General features: G+C 43.3%; 1 protein-coding gene across 1 annotated transcript in view; it reads right to left on the bottom strand.

Annotated features, from left to right (window-relative positions):
- ENTHD1 (ENTH domain containing 1) overlaps positions 1-20831 on the bottom strand; it is a 60834-nt gene extending 40003 nt beyond the window's left edge. Inside the window, 2 exon segments of the mRNA XM_032788060.2 lie at positions 16590-16799; positions 20480-20831. Of these exon segments, the coding sequence (XP_032643951.1) occupies positions 16590-16799; positions 20480-20828 (559 nt within the window). The 5' untranslated portion in view covers positions 20829-20831.
- Between the last annotated feature and the right edge of the window lie 1545 nt (positions 20832-22376).

The following is a 22376-nucleotide window of genomic DNA, read 5'->3' as shown; positions in this document are numbered from 1 at the left end:
TATACAGGTGAAATGAATGCAAGAAGCAGGTCATTCTGCTCACTTATTTGAAAATGATACAGAGAAATGAATGCCCAGCAAACCAATACTAGAATCATCCCCTCCCCTCCGACCAAACCTTCTAATTACTATTTAAAAGGAATATTATTACTGCAGCATGGCGGACATGTGCTGCACATCACAAGGAACTAAACAGGAGTTTGGAGACCATTTGAAAAGATCATGATAAATTTTAAAGACCACAAGCCACTAAAAGAGAACTTTGTTCAGAGAAAAATGTGAAAAAATATGAGAAGATGAAATAATATTGTCATTAATAATTTTTATTTTATTTGCTACCTTTTCAGACTGTTTTTATATTAACTTTTTTCCCTAGTTATATCTTTTAACAGCCTGGCTTAACGAATAATAATTAATCAATTTTTTTCTTGCCTAGGGCTGCAATGAATCATGATTCTCTTGTTATGGCAAAAAAATTGATATCACATCTTCAGTATTGTGATTTCACATGGCAGAATAAAATAGGAGTGGGATTGTGTATGTAAAAATGAGAAAGAAAGGGAGAGTGAGCTGAGAGAAAACACCTTAATTTGATGCCCTGATTTTGTGGGTAAAAGAATAAATATTATTTAGCTATTTTGGCAGCTTCTCTATGAACAATCTTTTACACTCAAGGGTCATTCAATAACTTTCCTAAAACTGACAAGGTATGCATGGAAGTCCCCTTTGGAGCTCACGAGTGTGGTGGATCAGCTAACAGGTATCTCTATACAGCAATGCAAAGGTATGTGAAACTTTGTTCAACAAAAAATGCAGATTCAGTGACACCAGAATGTTTCGTGAGTTCATGTTGGTTTAGCTGAAGTGGTTGTGTTGAAATAAACATTCCAAAACAATTGATTTTTTTCCTGTTAAAAACAGTTTCATTTCAAAATCTCCTTCAAGGAAAAATTAAAAAAAAAAAAAAAAAAAACCACAATTAAATCCAAAATGATTTTTTCTGATTTTTTTCAGAATTCCCAGTGAACCAAAACATTCATTATTTGCACAGCTCTACTTCTAGCCCCTGCAATCCCCCGGGAAGTAAAAGACTGACCTAAGTATTGAAACTAAGGGTATGTATACACTGCAATTAAAAAACCATGACTGGCCTGTGCCAGGTGACTTAGGCTCCTGGAACTCAGGCTAAGGGGCTGTTTAGCTTCAGAGTAGATTTTCAGGCTTTGGCTGCAACCCGAGCTCTGGGACTCTCCCACCTTGCAGGGTCCCAGAGACTGGGCTCTAGCCTGAGTCCAAACATCTACACAGCAATTAAACAGCCTGAGTCAGCTGACACGAGCCAGCCAGGGGTTTTTAATTACAGTGTAGACATACCCTAAATCTCTCCCTTGGTGACCACCGGAGACACCACTTATTTGAATTTCTATTTAAGCCTGATATTTGAAGGCCTCATAGCAGGGGTGGGCAAACTTTTTGGCCTGAGGACCACATCTGCATTTGGAAATTGTATGGCAGGTCATGAATGCTCACAAAATTGGGGTTGGGGTGCAGGAGGGGGTGTGGGCACCGGCTGGGGGTGAGTGCTCTAGAGTGGGACCAGAAACGAGGAGCTTAGAGTGCAGGAGGGAACTCCAGGCTGGGGCAAGGGGTTGGGGTGTGGGGAGGGCTCCAGCTGGAGGTATGGGTTCTGAGATGGGGCTGGGGATGCAGGGTTTTGGGTGTAGGAGGATGCTCTGGGCTGAGATTGAGGGGTGCAGAGAGAGGGAGGGGGATCAGGGCTGGGGTGCAGGCTATGGGCAGCACTTAGCTCAAGCAGCATGTCTCCTCTCCAGCACCCACACAGAGGCATAGCCAGGAGGCTCTGCACGCTGCCCTGTCAGCAGGTGCCACTCCTGTGCCTCCCATAGGCTGCAGTTCCCAGCCAATGGGAGCTTCAGGGGCGGCTCTTGGAGCGGGAGCAGCCTGTGGAGCCCTCCGGCCAGCAGTCACAGCTCTCCAGCCGCCCAGCTCTGAAGGCAGCACCACCACGAGTAGCAGCACAGAAGTAAGGGTGCCAATACCATCACCCCCCTACAATAACCTTATACACACACCCTACAAACCCTTTTTGGGTCAGGACCTGTACAGTTACAACATCATGAAATTTCAGATTTAAATATCTGAAATCATGAAATTCATGATTTTAAAAATCCTATGACCATGAAATCGACCAAAATGGACCATGGATTTGGTAGGGGCCTACCAATTGTGTATCCACTTAATGGTGGTTCTGCCAAGCCCACATTTCTACAGCTTATCTATCAGAATGTAATGTGGGATTGTTAAAAACCTAGCTGAAGTCCAGGTATATTAAGTCCACCACATTACCCCTCTCCATCAAACCAGTTACCCTGCCAAAGAAGGAAATCAAGCTGGTTTGGCACGATTTGTTCTTAGTAAATACATGCTGGTTGCTAGTGTTCATCTCTTCATCCTCCAGGTATTTGCAAATTGAATGTTTTATACATTGCTCTAGTAGCTTCCCAGATATCAAAGTCAGGCTAACTGATGTATAGTTCCCCACTCCTCCTTTCCCCCCCTTTTTAAAGATGGGTACTATTTTAGTGCTTTTCCAGTCTTCTGGGACCTCTCCTGTTATCTATGAGTTTGTAAATATTATTGCCAGGGGCTCTAAGCTTTCTTCAGCTAATTTCTTCAGTACCCTCAGATAAATAGCATCTGGGCCCGCTGATTTCAATTCTTTCAAACTGGTCAGAAGATTTCTAACATGTTCTTTACTTATCCCAATCTGCATCCTTTCCCCTTTATTGTCTATGGTAACTTCACTAGTCATCCGATCACATGTTATTTTTGTGAGAAGACTGAAGCAAAGTAGGCATTGAGCAGCCCTGCTTTCCTATCCGTTACCAATTCATCTTCTCCAATGAGCAGCGGACCCACACTGTCCTTGATCGTTTTTTTTTGTCTGATGTATTTAAAGACCCCTCCTTGTTGTCTCTAACATTCCTTGCCAGCTGTAACTCATTCTTTGCCTTGGCTTTCCTGATTTTGTCCCTACAGACTCACACTATTCCCATGTATACTTCTTTGCTGACATACCCCTCCTTCAATTTCCTGTATGAATCCCTTCTGAGTTCTGGATAGCTAAAAAGCCTCTTGCACAGCCACATTTGCCTCTTATGGCTCTTCTTATTTTTCCTCTGCATCTGAATAGCTTGATGTTGAGCCTCCAGCATTATATCTTTTAGGAACTGCCAGTTCCCTTCGATTCAGTAGTTTATGTCAAGTGTGCACACACTGACAGAAAGAACTGGTACTAAAATAAATTAAGCCCTTTTAATTAGGGCTATTAATTAATCACAGTTAACATGCGATTAACTCAAATTGTGATTAAAAAAATTAATTGTGATTAATCACACTGTTAAACAATAGAATACAAATGGAAATTTATTAAATATTTTAGATGTTTTTCTATATTTTCAAATATATTGATTTCTATAACAAAACAGGCTACAAAGTGTACAGTGCTCATTTTATATTTTTTGTTATAAATGTTTGCACTGTAAAAATGATAAAAGAAATAGTATTTTTCCAGTCACTTCATTCAAGTACTGTAGTGCATTCTCTTTATTATGAAAGTGAAACTAACAAATGTAGATTTTTTTTATTACATAACTATACTCAAAAACAAAAAAATGTAAAACTGTAGAGCCTACAAGTCCACTCAATCCTACTTCTTGTTCAGCCACTTGCTAAGACAAACAAGTTTGTTTACATTTACGGGAGATAACACTGGCAGCCTCTTATTTAAAATGTCACCTGAAAGTGAGAACAGGTGTTCATATGGCACTTTTGTAGCTGGCATTGCAAGATATTTATGTGCCAGATATGCTAAACATTTGTATGCCCCTTCATGCTTGGGCCACCATTCCAGAGGACATGCTTCCATGCCGATGACACTCATTTCAAAAAATGTGTTAATTAAATCTGAGACTGAACTCTTTGGGGGAGAATTGTGTGTCTCCTGCTCTGTTTTACCTGCATTTTGCCATATATTTCATGTTATAGCAGTCTTAGATGATGACCCAGCACGTTTGTTTTAAGAACACTTTCACTGACAAAACGCAAAGAAGATACCAATGTGAGCTTTCTAAAGATAGCTACAGCACTCAACCCAAGGTTTAAGAATCTGAAGTGCTATCCAAAATCTGAGAGGGACAAAGTGTGAAGAATGCTTTCAGAAGTCTAAGAAGACCAACACTCTGATGCGGAAACTGCAGAACCTGAACCACCAAAAAAGAAAATCAACCATCTGCTGGTGGGATCTGACTCAGATGATGAAAATGAACATGCATCGGTCCACACTGCTTTGGACTGTTATCGAGCAGAGCCTGTCATCAGCATGGACGCATGTATTTTGGAATGGTGGTTGAAGCATTAGGGGACATACGAATCTTTAGCGCATCTGGCACATAAATATCTTGCGACACCTGTTCTCATTTTCAGGTGACGTAAACAAGAAATGGGCAGCATTATCTCCCACAAATGTGAATACGCTTGTTTGTCTGAGCAATTGGTTGAACAAAAAGTAGGACTGAATGGACTTGTAGGCTCTAAAGTTTTTTACATTGTTTAGTTTTTGAATGCAGTTATTTTTGTACATAACTCTACATTTGTAAGTTCAACTTTCATGATAAAGCAATTGTACTACAGTACTTGTAATGGGGGAATTGAAAAATACTATTTCTTTGTTTTTTACAGGGCACATATTTGTAAACAAAAATAAATATAAAGTGAGCACTTGTATTTTTTGTTATAATTGAAATCAATATTTGAAAATGTAGAAAACATCCAAAAATATTTAATAAATGGTATTCTATTGTTTAACAGCATGATTAGTTGTGTGATTAATCACGATTAATTTTTTTAATCGCTTGCCAGCCCTAGTTTTAATATATCACTTTGACCTGTGCTCTCAATCATTCTCACAAGCTAATTAGGACCAGGCCTAGTCTGTTCTTAAACTAGAAACTTCCAAGTAAAACTTTCTAGCTCCAGAAGTGGTGGTGGTGATGATTCATTATGTAACATGCTTCTCTTTGAGTCAGTATCACACCAGCACCCCTAGGAGATGCTAACCTTTCAGTCTTTTGCATGAGACATAAAACCAGGGTCCTGAGCACTTGGAGGGATTAATTATCCCAAGGAATATTTGCAAAGCTCCTCTCTGATATTTTTATTGAATATATGGTATTTCTTCTTCACTTCCAATACTAGGTGCTCAAATACTATGATGGAGGGACAATGGCCCAAGTCTGTAATGGGACTTAGGTGCCTAAACACCAGATTTAGAGGCCTGAGTCTCAGATTTAGGTACCACTGCGATCCACAAAACCCCCACTTGGCTGCTACCTAACACTGTAGGTACCTAAATTCACTCAGTGACTAAATTTTTGTTGTAAAAGTTCCCTCAGTGCCTATGTTTCTGCCTTTGGGAATGTGTACAACATCTCACTCTACGTGGCCGAATGCCAATCTCATTCCTAAATCCCAGCAGGATCCTCAAACCAGGTGAAGATAGGTATTCCCCTGCCTATGTCACCTGCAAGGCCCAATCCAGCAGACGTGCTCAAATCATACCTTCCCAATCTAGGCCCATTCAAGAGGAGGAGATCGTGGTGACAGTGCCCTTATAAATTTTAGACCACTGGTTAGGGCACTCCTCCAGGATGCGGGAGATCCAGGTTAACTTCCACCCTCTGTCTGATGGGGAGAGAGGATTTGAACAGGAATCTTGCACTTCTCAGAATAGCATCTTTGTGTCTCCCTCAGCCTCTCCTGTTGAAGCTGTGCAGTTTGGATACATAAACTCCCCAGTAGGACTCCCCAGGGCACAGAACATGTCACCTCGACATGGCACACCTACAGTATACATTGCAAACCAGAGAAAGTCACAGGTAACTGAACTCACTAGGTCTAATTCTCTTTCACACTGAGGCTGCTTTGCCCCATTTTGGCAGTTTGAAGAGGTCTTAAAGTGGATATAAATGCAGTTCATACCCACTGGAAAGTGCCTTTACTTTGCCAGAGTGATGTAAAAGGACTTTAGCCTAAATGAGAATCAGGCCCAAGATTAGCACTATGCCAGAAAACTATTAAGAAGTTTGAAAGTCAGATATCAGATACGGTATCTTGAGGTATAAATGGAATTAGATGCTTAGCTATCATTCTTCTTGTTCACATGCATAGAATTTAAGTGACCATTAGATTTGGGAGTCAGGAAGGAATTTTTCACCTCGGTCCCTGGGACTACTGGTAAGAATCTCCTGGAAGAAGTCACCTTTCTCTGGAGCACTGAGCAGGGATCATCCATTAGGATTAGGTACAGAAGCTCCTCACTTAACGTTGTAGTTATGTTCCTGAAAACTGTGACTTTAAGCGAAACTATGTTAACCAAATCCAATTTCCCCATAAGAATTAATGTAAATGGGGGGGTTAGGTTCCAGGGAAATTTTTTTCACCAGACCAAAAATATCTATTATATAGATATACACACAGTATATGTTTTAAACAAACAATTTAATACTGTTCACAGCTATGATGATTGTGATGCTTGGTTGAAGTGGTGAAGTTAGAGGGTGGGATATTTCCCAGGGAATTCATTGCTGCTAAATGATGAACTAGCACTCGCCGAGTGCTTGAGGGTTAACACGTTGTTAATGTAGCCTCTCACACAAGGCAGCACAAACACAAGGGAGGGGAGACAAGAGCTGCCCAGAGGAGGGGGCAAGTGGGGCAATTTGCCACAGGCTGAGAGCCCCGCAGGGGCCCCCACAAGAATATAGTATTCTATAGTATTGCAACTTTTTTTTTTTATGGAAGAGGCCCTTGAAATTGCTTTGCCCCACGCCCCCTGAATCCTCTGGGCGGCCCTGGGGCAGGAGCAGCACATGGCAGTGGGGGAAGGGACAGCTGAACTGCCTTGATAGCCTGCTGGGCGGCTGCAGCTCAATGAACTTAGGGGAGCGGGGAGCTGCTGGGGGGCTGCCGGTCCACTCTGGTTACAAGCCCCCACCAGCTAGCAGTAATGGGCTGCTCTTCCTGCAAGCAGTGGACAAAGCAGGCAGCTGCCAAACAACATTAGAAGGGAGCATTGCACAACTTTAAATGAGCATGTTCCCAATTAATCAGCAGCGTAACAACGAAACAACGTTAACCAGGACGACTTTAAGTGAAGAGTTACAGTAGGTATATCCTGAGCTATCAGTTTCCTGTGATTGGAGGAAGGTGAGTAGCATTGTGAGTGATACACACTCTATACGTCTATGCTGCAACTAATTTAATTTTCAGATTATTTTTTAAATCAATGTTGTTTCCCTCCAGTTAATTGGTGGGGAAGACAAAGAGTTTGTCTACACATGAAATGTCACAGTGGCACAGTTCCAACACTGCAGCTGCGCCACCATAGAGCTTCAGTGTAGACACTACTTATGATGGTGGAAGGTGTTCTCCCATTGGCATAGGTAATCTACCTCTCTGAGGTATGGTAGCTACATTGATGTAAGAATTCTTCTACTGCCTACACGCGGGCTAAATTGGCTTAACTGTGTCACTCAAGGTTATGGACTTTTCACATCCTTGAGTGATATAACTGGGTTGACCTAACTTTTTAGTGTAGACAAGCATTATTCATAACAAAGATTTTGGAACAATATCCACATGTCTATTTGGAGACAACAGTTCAATGTTAGGAAGAGCAAAGCAGTGTTCGTGTAATAATGGATAGCTTGTAAAGCCTGAATTTGTTAGACTGGATAATTGTACTACTGTCTTTTATATCATCCTGACTGTCTTTTTCATTTATTTTGGCTACAATCAGTTACCTGTTAAATCGGACTCAACCAATTTAGGAACACTTAGTTTTCAGGTGTTGTTCACTTGAGAACTGCTCAGTGTTCTAAGGATTTGAGAGGTGGATCAGCTGGACATGTGTGTCTGGAGCATTAGAAGGGTTTCTGAAAGGAAATAGTTTGTGTCTTCTGTCTGATGAGAGGAAAAAGGAGAACTCAGCAGATATGGGGTGGGAAACATGAGGCTGTACTCATCTTCAGTTCCCCAATACAATTTACTAAGAATCAGTACTAGGCTGAATGTTAAAACCCTACCAGCCAAGAAATAAATCAGACTCAAACTCCAGCCTCTACACATTCATAGTGTTTAGGTATTACAGCACATATGGTATATAAATAACAAGCTCTATTTGAAGACATTACAGTGCCTAAGAGCAGTATGTCTGCCAACAGGTGACCATAGATTAGAGCAGCGGTTTTCAGCCTCTGGTCTGTGGACCCCTGGAGGTCTTCAAAGTATGTCTAGGGGTATGTCTGTACTGGCAGAGTTACAGCACCAGCAGTTACAGCGCTGCTCAGAGAGTGCTGAAAGGAAACCACCGTTGTGTGTGCACGCTGTCAGCTGCCTGCACAATAATGTGTTCACACTTGTGGCACATGCAGCGGTATTCGGAGCAGTGCACTGTGGGCACTATCCCACAGAGCATCTCTTCCTCTTCTGCCGCTAAGAGTTGTGGGAATGTGGAGGGGTTGTTGGGCATCCTAGGCCCTGTCCCAATGACCTGTGATGTATTGCTTCACATCCCAGTAATCCCTGTGCTTCTGTCACCATTTGGCACCATCTTTCAATGGTTTGTGTACTGCGCGCTCTGCCTCTTCCGTCTGTAGGAATGGATCCCGCACTGTTGACCAATATGCTGCTCACTCTGACTCACACGTCATGAGTGGCAGTGGAGTTATTCCTTAAACTACAAAGGCAAAAGGAGTGCAACATTGATCTCACCACGCATAATAGCTATGACATGAGATTGCTTGTGGCATTCAAGAGCTGCTGACCACAGTGGAACGCCCCTTTTGGGCTCAGGAAACAAGCACTGAGTGGTGGGATCACATCGTCATGCATGTCTGGTGTGATGAGCTGTGGCTGCAGAACTTTTGGATGAGGAAAGCCACATTCATGAGACTATGTGACGAGCTCTCCCCAGCCCTGCTGCGCAAGGACATGAGAATGAGCGCTGCCCTGTCATTAGAGAAGCGCGTGGCGATTGCACTGTGGAAGGCGGCTACTCCAAACTGCTACCGATTGATTGCTAACCAGTTCGGAGTAGGAAAGTCAACCCTTTGGACTCATGTTGATGGAAATGTGCAGGGCTATTAATCGTGTCCTGCTCTGAAAGACCATGACTCTTGGCAATGTGTGTGACATTGTGGATAGCTTTGTACAAATGGGCTTCCCTAACTGTGGAGGGGTGATAGATGGCACACATATTCAAATTGTGGCACCAGACCACTTATGCCGAGTACATTAATCAGAAGGGATATTTCTCAATGGTTCTCCAGGCTCTTGTGGATCACTATGGGCATTTCACAGACATTAATGCAGGCTGGTCCAGAAAGGTGCATGGTGCTAAGCTGGAAGGAGTGATAGATATGCTGGAGGGTAGGAATAGGATACAGAGAGACCTAGACAATTTGGAGGATTGGGCCATAAGAAATCTGATGAGGTTCAACAAGGACAAGTGCAGAGTCCTGCACTTAGGACAGACAAATCCCATGTACTGCTACAAACTAGGAACTGAATGGCTAGGCAGCAGTTCTGCAGAAAAGGACCTAGGGGTTACAGTGGATGAGAAACTGGATATGAGTCAACAGTGTGCCCTTGTTGCCAAGAAGGGCTAATGCATTTTTTGGCTGTATATGTTAGGGGCTATATTGCCAGCAAATCGAGGAATGTGATCATTTCCCCCTCTATTCTGCATTGATGAGGCCCCATCTGGAGACTGGTGTCCAGTTTTGGTCCCACACTACAGATAGGATGTGAAAAAATTGGAAAGAGTCAGCAGGTGGCAAACAAAAATGATTAGGGGCTGAAGCACGCATGTACTTATGAGGAAAGGCTGAGGAACTGAGATTATTTAAGTCTGCAGAAGAGAAACAATAAGGGGGGATTTTGATAAGCTGCTTTCAACTACCTGAACGGGTGGTTCAAAGAGGATGATCTAGACTGTATCTCATGGTACAGATGACAGAACAAGAGTTTAAAGGCCCGCTGATGCTGTCGTTTATGGGAAGCTGGACCTGGCTGATGAAATATTTCCTATGCTTATAGCTGCATCCTGTATGCTCCATATATTTGTGAAGGGAAGGGTGAAAGCTTCACAGCCAGGGCCGGCTGGAATCCCTCGAGGCTCAGCACGGAGGCTAAATTTGAGCAGACCAGAGACCAGAGCTAATTAGAGGGGTGTAGATCAGGGATAGCCTTGAGGCAGCAATTTAAGCTGAAAGCCACTAAATTTCTGTTATTCTCAGGAGTGCAGTTGGCTTTGTTAATGCTAGGAGTGATTGTGGTTGTGCAGACAACATGCCCTACTATGAAGGTGTAAGGAAAATTGCTGTGCTTTGCAGGCTCTGTTGCTTTCAGTTAATGGGAATTAAAGATGCTTTCAAATCAAAACAATTGTTTTAAAAAAAAACTGGAGGAGAGAGACCAACACAAAAAACACTTCTGCACTGAGGGGATGGGAAGGAACGTCCAGGTTAAAGATTGTGTAGTCCAGGTATTCATATCCAACTTGCATTTACAGTAGTGCAGTGGGTATGTGCTTCAGCAGGCCAACACAGTGCAAGGACAAGGTGTTGAGTTGCAGTGGGTATGGAGTTCTGCAGGCTGACTGTGATCGGGCGAGAGAAAGCCAGCAGATACAGACTAGAGCCAGAGAGGGTGCATAAGAGTGTGTTGGCGGGTGTCTAGGGGACGCATGGGAAAGAGTTTTGCAAAGTGGCTGCCAGGGGAGTGTAGCGCGCGGCTGCTTTATGAAGCAGAGTCAGGATGAGCTGTACCACTGACATCTGGTGGTGAAGTATGGAATGTGGAAAGAATGTCTGGAATGCAAAATCTCAAATATTTGCATAGGCTCGCCTAACCATCCCAGACTGCCGAGCTGTGGGTGCTTTGTGACAGAAAATGATCAACCTCATTGGGTGGTACTTGCTAGACAAGGGACATGGGTTCCAAACCCTGTGAAGGAGAGGTTGGGGACAGGTATTGGGCCTGGTGGTGCAGGCTCCTTGTGGAGCTAGAAGCATCAGTTGCACCTCCTCTCTCTCCACTGTGGATGTCAGAGTTGATTTTTTTTATTCCCCTTAAGACTCTAGATACAGTTGCTGAGCTGAACTCACTTTGGCTAATGGTGCACAAGCACTGGGGCTCCCTACTAGTGCTGAGATACAAAAGAGCTGAAATCCAAAAGAGCTGAAATTACTGAGCTGGAGATACTGAGTAATGTGCTAACTATGTGGGGAGCCTGAAGCTATACTGTGGAACGGAGCAGCTGGCGGAGTGGAGCAGTTCATGGGTGTCTGCAGGAGCGGACCACAGGACAGCTGGTGGAATGGAGCGCTGGCAGAGCGGAGTAGCTGTGGCGTGTGGTAGCAGCCCACAGATGCGAGCGGGCCGAGCAGTTTGCTGGGACAACTGGAGCAGCTCACGAGGCAGCTGGTGGAGCGGAGCAGTTTTGTGAGGACGGCCGGAGGAGCAGAGTGGAGCGGCCGTAGGCGGAGCAGTTCGGAGAAGGCGAAGCAGAACCACAGAGAGGCAGGCAGTTGGCCCTGGACCACGTAAGGTGCCCTTTCACCCAGCTGGGGGGAGGACCTCTACAGATAGACTTGAATTCTGTGGTGGCATTGAACCAGAGACTTTTGGTTGTTGGACTTTGGAGTGATTGGACTTAACCCTAAGGGAAAAGGACATTGCCAAATGTACTTGGGGGGGTGGTTATGGTTTGTGTTATAACTCTGTTTGTGGTTTTCTCCAATGGGATGCCGCATTGTTTCCTTCCTTTATTAAAAGATTTCGCTACACTAGACTCCGTGCTTGCGAGAGGGGAAGTATTCCTCCTAGAGGTGCCCAGGGTGTGGTATGTAAGTGTCCCAGGTCACTGGGTGGGGGCTCGAGCTGGTTATGCCTTGTGTTATTGAAACGGAACCCCTGGATACTGAACCCGGCCCTTGTTGCTGCCAACTCAGAGGGGCAGAAGGGTTACACTTGGTTTGCAGTGCTAGTAGCACCTGGTGAAGTGGATGGGTCAGATTCTGTGGCCTGCATTGTGCAGGAGGTCAGACTAAATGATCATAATGGTCCCTTCTGACCTTAAAGTCTATGAGTCTATAAGCATGTCCACTTGGCACTCTATAATGTTTAAGAGCCACTCCATGGCTTAGTTCTGGCTTGCTGTGATCTCCTTTCAGTCGCTCTTCTCACTGTCCAACCATTTCTTCCATTCTAGTTTTTCAGTCGCAGAGTGCATCATGACCTCACACAGAAAGTCCTCTTTAGTTCTTCGTGAACACTTTCTAATTCTGTGCAGCTGTTCGGCTGCTGATAACAAAGAGGGAGGTTTGGCTCCCAAAGTAATATCTGTGAAGCCAAAATCCAATATTTTACAGAAGCAGTGTTGTTTGCAACACAAAGACCACTGATTTAAAACATAGCCACTGTTCACATACCTGTCACTAACTAGCTGACCCCAGGCAAGCACACATGAGCCACAAGACCCCCAAAATGGTGAGTAACTGCAGGGGCGGCAGGGGAAATCAGTGTTCCAGGACTGTACTGTACACTGGGGACATGGTTCTTGCTGAGAGCCAGCACTGTAGGAGGGGGCTTATAATCATTCCTGTCCCCACTTTTTCCACAGGCTGTGTTCATTATGGAAGATATCTCGCTGCTGAGGGTGAGCAGGTAATCAAGGGGGAGAGTCTTCTCGAAGATTGTGGCTTCTGCCCTGGCCCTTATGTGGGTCACCTGTGTGCAGCAATGCCCCCCCACCTCCCAGTGACAGCAGATTGGCACAGAAAATTTACCCTTAATGGGGCAAGAAACAAAGCAGCTCTGCCAAAGAACCTGTGGCAGTGGATTGCACAGTATCTCCATGAGAGTTTCCTGGAGATCGCTGAGGCAGATTCCCATGAAGTGAGGGAGTCGAACAACACCCTGTTCCATCACTCAGTCTAGGCATGTAGTGGTAAGCAGATCATACAGACACAAGCCTGCTTTCTGCAACCCTCCTGCCCACAACAGCTTGCTTCAGTGATTCCCAAAATCAAAGCCACTTTCCAGGGGCCTTCTCTCCTGTTTGTGCTTCACCAAGATGCAACAACTGTGACTGGCTAGCCTCCTCCAGGAAAAGAGCTCCTGGCTGCATGCATCTCTGGCCTCCGAGTCATCCTCTGTCTATGGGTCCCTCTCCTCCTCCACATCCTCACCCAAGACTTCCTCTTCCTGGCTCAGTCCACTCTCAACTGGCATGCAAGCCACCAAAGTATCCATAGTGGCCTTCACAGTGGAGGGGGGTCGCCACTGAGTATCACATCCAGCTTCTTCTAGAACCGGCAGCTCATGGGCGCAGCACTGGAGCAGCGGTTTGCCTCCCATGCCTTGTGGTAGGCATTCTGCAGCTCCTTCACTTTGACCCTGCATTGCAGTGTGTTCCGGTCATGGCCCCTTTCTGTCATGCATCATGAAATCTGTCCATAGGTGGTATCATTCCTGTGGCTGGAGCACAGGTGGGACTGGACAGCCTCCTCTCCCCAAATGCTGATGGGGTCCAGCAGCTTGGCATTGTTCCAAGCAGGGGATTGCCTGGTGCGTAGAGCAAGCATGGTCACCTGGAAAGATACGCTGAGACCACTGCATGCAAACAGGAAGGGGACTTTCAAAATTCCCAAGGAATTTATGGGGTGAAGTTGGTCACCTGAGGGCAGGGCAGTAGAGTTCAAACCAATGACCAGAGAGGTGAGAACAGGCATTTTGGGACACCTCCCGAAGGCCAACTGCAGTGCTGTAATCGACCAGGGTGTCTACACTGGCACCACAGCACTATAGTCCCAGCGCAGAAAGCTCTACGCCTCTAGGGGTCAGGTTTTTTTACAGCGCTACAACTTCGCCGTTTCTGTGCACTAAAGTGGCTTGGCAGTGTGTACACCTTGGGAATTACAATGCAAAAAACTGCTTTACTGCGCAGAAACTTGCCAGTGTAGACAAGACCTAAGATTTCCAAAGAGACTCAGACTTCCATGTGAAATTTTTTTATAGGTCCACAAATGAAAAAAAGGTTGAGAACCACTGCATTAGAGCAAATGTAAGAGTGGCGTCTCCCCTTGGTAATCAGCAGCTGGACCTGCAGTGCATGTAAGTCTTTCATGTTACAGTGGAGCAATGGTTCTTAGGCAATAGCTGCATCAGGTCTCCAGGCAATAGCTGAATCAGGTGGATCAATCTGAAACTTCCATGCCCATAGGAGCTGGTATAATCTGTTGTCTGTTGGAAGTCATTCTTTGCATAGATACCACATTACACTTTGCTCATTCCCACAGTGACCAAGAATTGGTCTTCTGGTCTTCTGTTGGTGTATCTGTACAGCATGAGATCTTGTATATTATATAGATTGCATGTAAAATGCTGGAAAGTTTAGGATGACAAGCAGAGTGAAAGGTGAAGCAGCAGACTGAATACTGTACATCTCTTGGCTTTGGTTGGTTTTGTACTGAAACAGCTGTTTCGTGGCGCAGACGCTGGGAGCTAGGGGGAAAAAAGCAGGCACATGGTGCCCTCAAGGGAGGAGGTAGAGGTGGAGGTGAGCTGGGCGAGGGAGCAGGGAGCCGCCGGTGGGTGCTGAGCACCCACCAATTTTTCCCGTGGTGCTCCAGCCCCAGAGCACCCATGGAGTCAGCGCCTATCCACAAGAGAGAGTCTATTTTAACCCCTGGGAGACCCCTCCATTTTGTCTTCAGCTGGCTCAAGAGATAGCCCTCTCCATCCCCAAGGATAACTGAGAGAAACAGGAACAAAGGTCAGTAACTACAGGGGGTGTGAATGATTGCTGGACTCAGACTAGAAGGGGACTAGTCTGTAAAAGGAAGCTTACTGGGACACCTCTGAGGGTGAGGTTTTATCTGTATTCAGTTTTATTGCTGCATTAGGCTCAGATTTGTGTGTTTTATTTGATTTCACTTGGTAATTCACTTTGTTCCGTCTGTTGCTACTTGGAACATGTAAATCCTACTTTCTGTATTTAATAAAATCACTTTTTACTTATTAACCCAGAGTGTGTATTAATAGCTGGGAGGGGGGGCAAACAGCCATGCGTATCTTTCTATCAGTGTTATAGAAGGCGAACAATTTATGAGTCTACCCTGTATAAGCTTTATACAGGGTAAAATGGATTTATTTGGGGTTTGGACCCCACTGGGAGTTGGGCATCTGAGTGTTAAAGACAGGAACATTTCTTAAATTGCTTTCAGTTAAGTCTGCAGCTTTGGGGCATGTGGTTCAGACCCTGAGTCTGTGTTTGAGCAGACCGGCGTGTCTGGCTCAGCAAGACAGGGTGCTGGAGTCCCAAGCTGGCAGTGAAAGCAGGGGCAGAAGTAGTTTTGGCACATCAGTTGGCAGCCCCAAGGGGGTTTCTGTGATACAACCCATCACAGACTTATTTACTTGTGGATGGATAGCCTTGATGCTTTTTAGATTCTCATGTATATTATGGATAAAGGCAGGGCTCAAACCTCTGAAAATAACTGTACCTGCAGGCCATATTTCTCCAATTGTTGGCACAGAACCACATTGGTTTAGTTCACACCAGGGTACAGTCACCTTATTCACATGTTATTTCACTGTGGATACCATCTGACAGTTCAATCTGAAAGGAATTATCAGCCTGAACACTGGAGAATTTTTTTAAAACACTGCTCAATTTAAAGAATCAATTTTTTCCTTTTTCCTATATATGTTGTACAGTTTGGATGAATTTCAGTAATCTCAAAACTGAAAGACTAATATTACTGTCTGGAGTCAAGCATAGTGCCACACAAGTGGTGTGCTACTACTCCCTCTCTCTCACCTCTACCAGTGATCTCTACAGGATTCCTGTTATTCCAGTTGTGCCATCTTGACCTTGGTTCTGGTAAGGTACCTAAATTCTTACTCACTGCACCCTCTCCTATTTAAGTCTATACCCTTGCACTGCTCTGCTTGTTCCATAACACTGACAGGCAGCATTTCATGCTATTCCAGTACTAGTACCCTCCATACATCTCTGCCAATGCACCTCAGTGCTGACCTACAGCACCTCTTTGCTATTCCAATTCTGGGTCCCCTATGTACTTTTATCAAATTAGCACCAGTATCCCCTGCTATTTCAGTCCTGAGTAAAGATTATCAATCATACCAAGCCATGCAAAATGGGGTGGATATTGTCTGAGAAGGAGAAATGTTCACTAGTAAATACGTTAGAATACCACAAAACCCCAAAGTCCATTTCATTCGAGATTGACAAATGAAAGGGTAGTGCAGAAAGACAGACATTTTGCTCTTGCAAATTTCTCCTCCTCTCATCTCTTAAGCCCATGGCTACATCCTGCAATGTAATCTTTTCAGATTGTTTACTAATGCGAAGCCCCACCTGTAGAGCTGGCTAAAGTATTGGCACATCTAAATTTGCAGTTTAAGCCTGAGACACTTACATTGAAGTTTGACTGAATCAGGAAGCTCTGGTATGGGCTCAGAGGCAGACATTGTTGGTAAACAGTCCTTGGTAGTGGTCTTCTTAGGCAATAGCATTGCGTAGGAGGTCCGCTGCCTAGTTCTGCGTGCTATCTCACGTTCGTTATGTAGCAGTTGGTCATCTGTTAACAAGGCATTCACTTGCTTAGATTTTTCTCTGACGTGATAACCTGTTGAAGTAATTGGGTTTAGTTTAAAGCAAAGAAATACTCAGTAAATGTGTTAGGAAGCCACTATCCCATTCTGTAATGAGGGCCACCTGGACATATCATGGGCCCCAGCAACTACAGAAAAGTGCAAAGAGGCTAAAGATGTTTAGCTGTTCATAACCATAGAACAATGAGCCAAGAAACCAAGATCTCAGTAAGCAGTTGTCTTTAGTAGATTTACTTTGTAAGCAGCTGACAAGAGGTTAAGACACTGCATGTGTGGTTCATAAACTGAAGTATGTTTCTAGATTATGGTCTTTGACGATTTGGCTGAATACTATTAGCAGGATGTTATTCCTTTGGTCAGAGAAGTGTTCAAGCAGAATTCCTCCTTGTCTCTTTGGTGCATTAGTGTATTGTCTCTGTCAGGCCTTGCCGGTCCATGAACTCTGATCCTTCTGTATGGCAGTACAAAACATTGCCACCAGTAAACTGGCACAAATATGTAGGGTTTTTCCATTAAAATTTGGCTATGGTTGTGTGTAGTGACAAGGGAGTATTAGTGTCAATGTGAGTTATAGGGAACAAGGAAAGAGGCTGAAGTGCTTTTTATCTTCAATCTCTGGAAAAGATTTTCAAGCCCAAAAATGCTAGGGTCCAAGGAATATGTCAGGGATTAAAGATCTCTCTCAGAAGAGACATTATTATCCTATCAAAATGAATTTGTCTAGAGAGGGGAAAAGTCACACTTTCTGATACTCTTCTAAAAGATCTACTGTGTTTAGTATGTGTGTGAAACAACATCCCCAAACTACCAGCTATAATGGAGTCAGTTCAATAAAGCTGTTGATTCTGCTTAGGAGATTCACAGGTCTGAATTCATTGAGGGGCTGGTACAGCAATGAAACTGAAAGGCCCATCAAATTCACTGTTTGAATCAGGGAAACAAACATAGAGACAACTGGATGTCATGATGATCCTTCTTATACTGACAGGACCCTGGGTCGTGGAAGTGACAAGGGAGTGTTGCTCCTCTTTCTGGAGTTTTGAGTGGAGCACCTTAACACATGACTGAATCCCTCTGATGGCAGGTAGCAGGCATTGGTGGACCTCTGTGCTCTGTATCTTCTGTGTTTCTAGATCTATCTTATTGACGTGCACATAATTATAAGAATCGAATGTTGAGATGTCCTACTAATGTATATTGCTCTCTCTCCCCTCATAATTGCTTCCAACATTGAATTTGATAGCTCCTCTAATCTCAAAGTTGTAATACCCACCGAATGAATTCTGTCCTGGGATTCTCCTAAGTAGAGTGACCAGCTTTATTTAATTTATTATATTTGCAGCTGATAGTTTCTGGATGTTGTTTCTGTTAACTGAGGTGTCCAGGCACTGCAAACTGACATTACATAAATCAGTCAGTGAATTTCCACTGGGTTTGTTCTGCGACTTGACCTGCATACCACCACAGACTTAAACAGTGGTGAAATTGAGACACATTCTCCTCTGTTGAAACAGCTGTGAGAGTGTCACTGCAATCCTGATTGTCATGGGACAGTTCTAGTTTTCATAAATCTGAATCCCGTGACCCTCAGATTCTTGTAGTATGATTAAGTGGTCTTGAATTTATTTAATCTCATTCTCATATCAATATGAAATGAAGCAACAGCATTATGCACTGCTGCAAAAGCATTACATGAAGACTGAGCTATAGCAGTATCATGATTTAGCATCGTGGTGTGATTATTTTGTCCTGCAGGACAGAGACAAATAGTTGGCATTTCAAAGCCAGTAGGAGCAGTATTAAGCTTTTATCAGCTGGAATTCACTTTTACATACATCACATGGGAACATGAATTGCCCAGTGTGACAGGCCCATCACTGCCAATAATTCATCTAATTTACTATGGCAAGGTGGATGCATGGTTGGGTCTCAGAGCCAACAGGCCAGTAGCTTCATCTACCAGCTCATGCTGCTTCCAGCAGTGCTACATTCTTACTAATAATTTAATCTTGTCTTTGAAGTTCAGCTCCTAGCAGTTTGTCTCCTTTTTCTCATTTTCTTTCACTTCTGTTTAAAATTATAATGGTCCATTTCAACAAAATTAACTGTAATTTCATGGATCACCACATCAGGAATAAGTTTTATACATAATACTATAATCCATGTAGTTGTTTCCCCAAAAGCTAATTGACTTGAGCAATAATGTCTCCTGTGTAAATAACCCTGGTTCTAGTTAACAGCTGTGTTATTTCAGGGGTTTTTTTGGTTTTAGTATTTTCTGGAAATTTTTAGTGGGTATGGCAATTTTGTTAAAGGAAATGTTTACCAAATATAACATGGGGGTAATAATATAACCTAGCTTTTACATAGTACTTTTCATCAGTAGATCTCAAAGTACTTTACAAAGGAGGGTAAATATCATTATCCCCTTTTCATAGATGGGGAAACTGAGATGCCAGGAGGTGAAGTAACTTGCCCAAGGTCACACAGCAGGACAGTGGCTGAATCAGGTCTTCTGAATTCCAGTCCAGTGTGCTATCCACTAGGTCATACTGCTCCCATAATTAATTTCATTTATTTTTAACTAACCCCTCCTCCATGCTTTTATCAATGTTTCATTCTTCATTACAATATACTTAAATTGGCTTTTTTTTTAATTAATTTGGTTCTCATGAAAGTTTCCAGACTGATAACACAGGTAAGTCTTCTATTTATATGTACACAGGCGCATCATGGGCAGTGACAGGACAAGATTCCTACACCGCCCCACCAATATGTCATCAGTAATACGCTGGAAAAATCACTTCTAGGGCTAGATGATGGGACATTCCCTTATTGTAGCCTTTATTCAGTTTCACGGTCTCCCTGTTCAGATTGCCAGCCAGTGGATCAATTAGTATGAAACGGGATCATTCTGTTTGTAATATGGACACTTTTCTACTATGAATTAGATTGCAACTTCCAGTTTATTTTACAAAGGTCACTGAATGTATATTGGATGGTAAGAACTTTCAGTTGTTACCCACCTGTCCCAGACTGACTAGAACCAGAGACCTAGAGATTATGATGATAATAAAGATTAAAGGGCACATAACCCAGTTCCCTATGCCATCAAATTCTCCAGCTGACTTTACTTTCATTATTCCTGAGATGGACCAGTGTACTCAAGTTCTGATGGCAAACATGCCCAAAGGCAAACATCGAGTGTTTACTTTAAACATGATAAATTTCATTGATATACTGACCTGAAATCTATTAGTCTAGCATGATCCAATCCTGCACGAATATTTTATAGGCAGGCATTACGATATACTCTTGCTTATTCTCATCTAACCATTTTTCAGAAATGGCAACTGCATGTAAATCTTCTCCCAATGTCAAGCATTCCACCTCAGCCATATTTGCATTTAAACTTCTCTCAACAGTGCTTAGGCACATGGGTTAAAATTCCAGCCTCTTCAACCTCCATGGGGCTGGGATTTCACCCTTTCTTTTTATTTGTGAGAGGTGGGAGCATTTTTATGTATCCTTTTTTTTCTGCTAACATGGTAAATTGCTCCTCCATATCCCCTTCCTGACTTTTCCTTCAGTGCAGCCATAATTACTTGCTATATTTCCCCCAGCAATTAGTTTAAATAATCCCCCCAAAAACCTTCTTAATTTTAATTGACAGGCCTTGGCAAGCTACATTTACCTTGATCCTTTCCAGCCTCATCTATGTAATGAAAATCCTTTAATGTCTGAATGTTATAGAGCCCCTCTCGACAATGCTGTATGACTTTCTTTGATCCATTCTTGATGAGATAATCCAAGAGTGTGAGGGATTTATACACATGCCTCCAGTTCTTTCCCTGGTCATTCATCCTGTGCCATATCATGTTCATAATCTCCAAAAGAGAAAGTGTATTGTATGTCAGGTCACTGATCTCTAACATTAATGAACTAGAGGGACCCCAGGGGTCATTAGAGGTTGCTTCCCTGACTTTGACCTCAGAATCAGAATAATTTTTCACAAAGTTCTTCACGTGCCTCCTGAGTGCCATGGAGATGACAGGTTGTTGTTCAGTTGATAAAGTTGGTAAGAGATGCCTGTGCTGCTGTCTCTGCCTACATGTTTTTAATCTCCACCTCAGCAAACCACAATGATTCTGCAAATAGAACAATACAAGGAATACATGTAACTTGTTATCAGCTCAAAATTTTGGAGGAAGGGGGAAAGCTGATATAATCCTCAGTTTCTTAACAATATGGGCCAGCCAACATTAGGAGTACTATGATTGCAATCATAGGGCATTACATAAGGCATTATCTTCTCACCTTACCTAGCCCGAAAGGGAGACCCATCCTACTTTTCCCTGGCCAGAAGTATGGCAACTATGATTAATGGCCACAAGGGTGAGAATACAGTGAGAGGGATACTTAGGTTCTCCTTAGGAAAGACTGTAGTAGGGCAACAAACTGGAAGAAAGGTGACCTGGGTTCTACTAATGACCTTGTCATTAATTTGCTGACCTTGGGCAAGTCACTTAACCTCTCTGTACTTCAGTTTACTCATCTGTATAAGTGTTAAATATAGTTATTAGTGATCATTATTTATTATTAGGTGTTTGTCAAGAATAGTAAAGTCACGGGAGGTGGAAGAAAGGATAGAACTTTTCGTTATCCAGCAAGCTTAATTAAATCTAGACCATACATTTCATTGTTAAACCAGAGCTCCAGGTCGCCTGTATGGTGCTCTTGTAGTTAGTACTTGGTGCACACATACAAGAGACCCAAGTTCAAATGCTAGATTCAGACTTGGGCCAGCAGAAGCTAAATTATACTGAGGAGGCAGTGTATGCGTGCAGGGAGGAAAAAAGAAATGGTCTCATGTCATTCTGCAGTGGCCCTTCTCTCTTCTGCTCCTCTAAATAGGAGAGGGAGGGGAGAGGAAGGAAGAACAGGGTTCCATTTGCCTGAGGACTGCTCTGCTAAACTGAATAGAGTTTCTCTACTGATCATCTTGAATCTGTCAGCTTTCACAGCTGGCATATGCAACAGGGGGGTGCATTTTAGTTGAGGCAATGATCACATGAAAAGGGAACACAGCCTCCAAACAATTTAAACAAAACCTGTGAATTGTCAGTTCACAGCTTTATGAGATGAACCCATCTCCCTCCTTTCTTTTCATTAGTTAGCATGAGGGTGGGTAGGTCTCTGTGCAGTTCCTGACTGAGTCACCAGCAAAGTCTGTCATGATCATGTATCAAATTGATTTCAAGCCCTGACAAGTGCCCAGCCTCAATGAGGGAGACAATCTGTAATCAGATTTTATGTGCACAAAAGGCAAAATATTAAAATTCATAACAAATGTGTTTGTTTTCCATCTTGCTTCCCCCCATCCACCAACACCTTTGTCCAGTCCGACGTCTATCTATTTTGATTCATTCAATGTTTGATTTTTAACATAAGGATAGGGATAGGCATGAATTTGAAGCAAAAACCAAAATGTTACCTTTTCAATTTTTAAAATAAAGAAGATAATTAACCTTTTTATCAAAATATGCACAGCTTCAAGTAAGTTGGATAGAAAATATATTGGTTTAATTAAG

This window comes from Chelonoidis abingdonii, chromosome 1 (genome assembly GCF_003597395.2).
Source record: "Chelonoidis abingdonii isolate Lonesome George chromosome 1, CheloAbing_2.0, whole genome shotgun sequence".
NCBI lineage: Eukaryota > Metazoa > Chordata > Testudines > Testudinidae > Chelonoidis > Chelonoidis abingdonii.
Note: the sequence above shows the minus strand (reverse complement) of the source record. Positions and strands in the feature narration are given on the sequence as shown.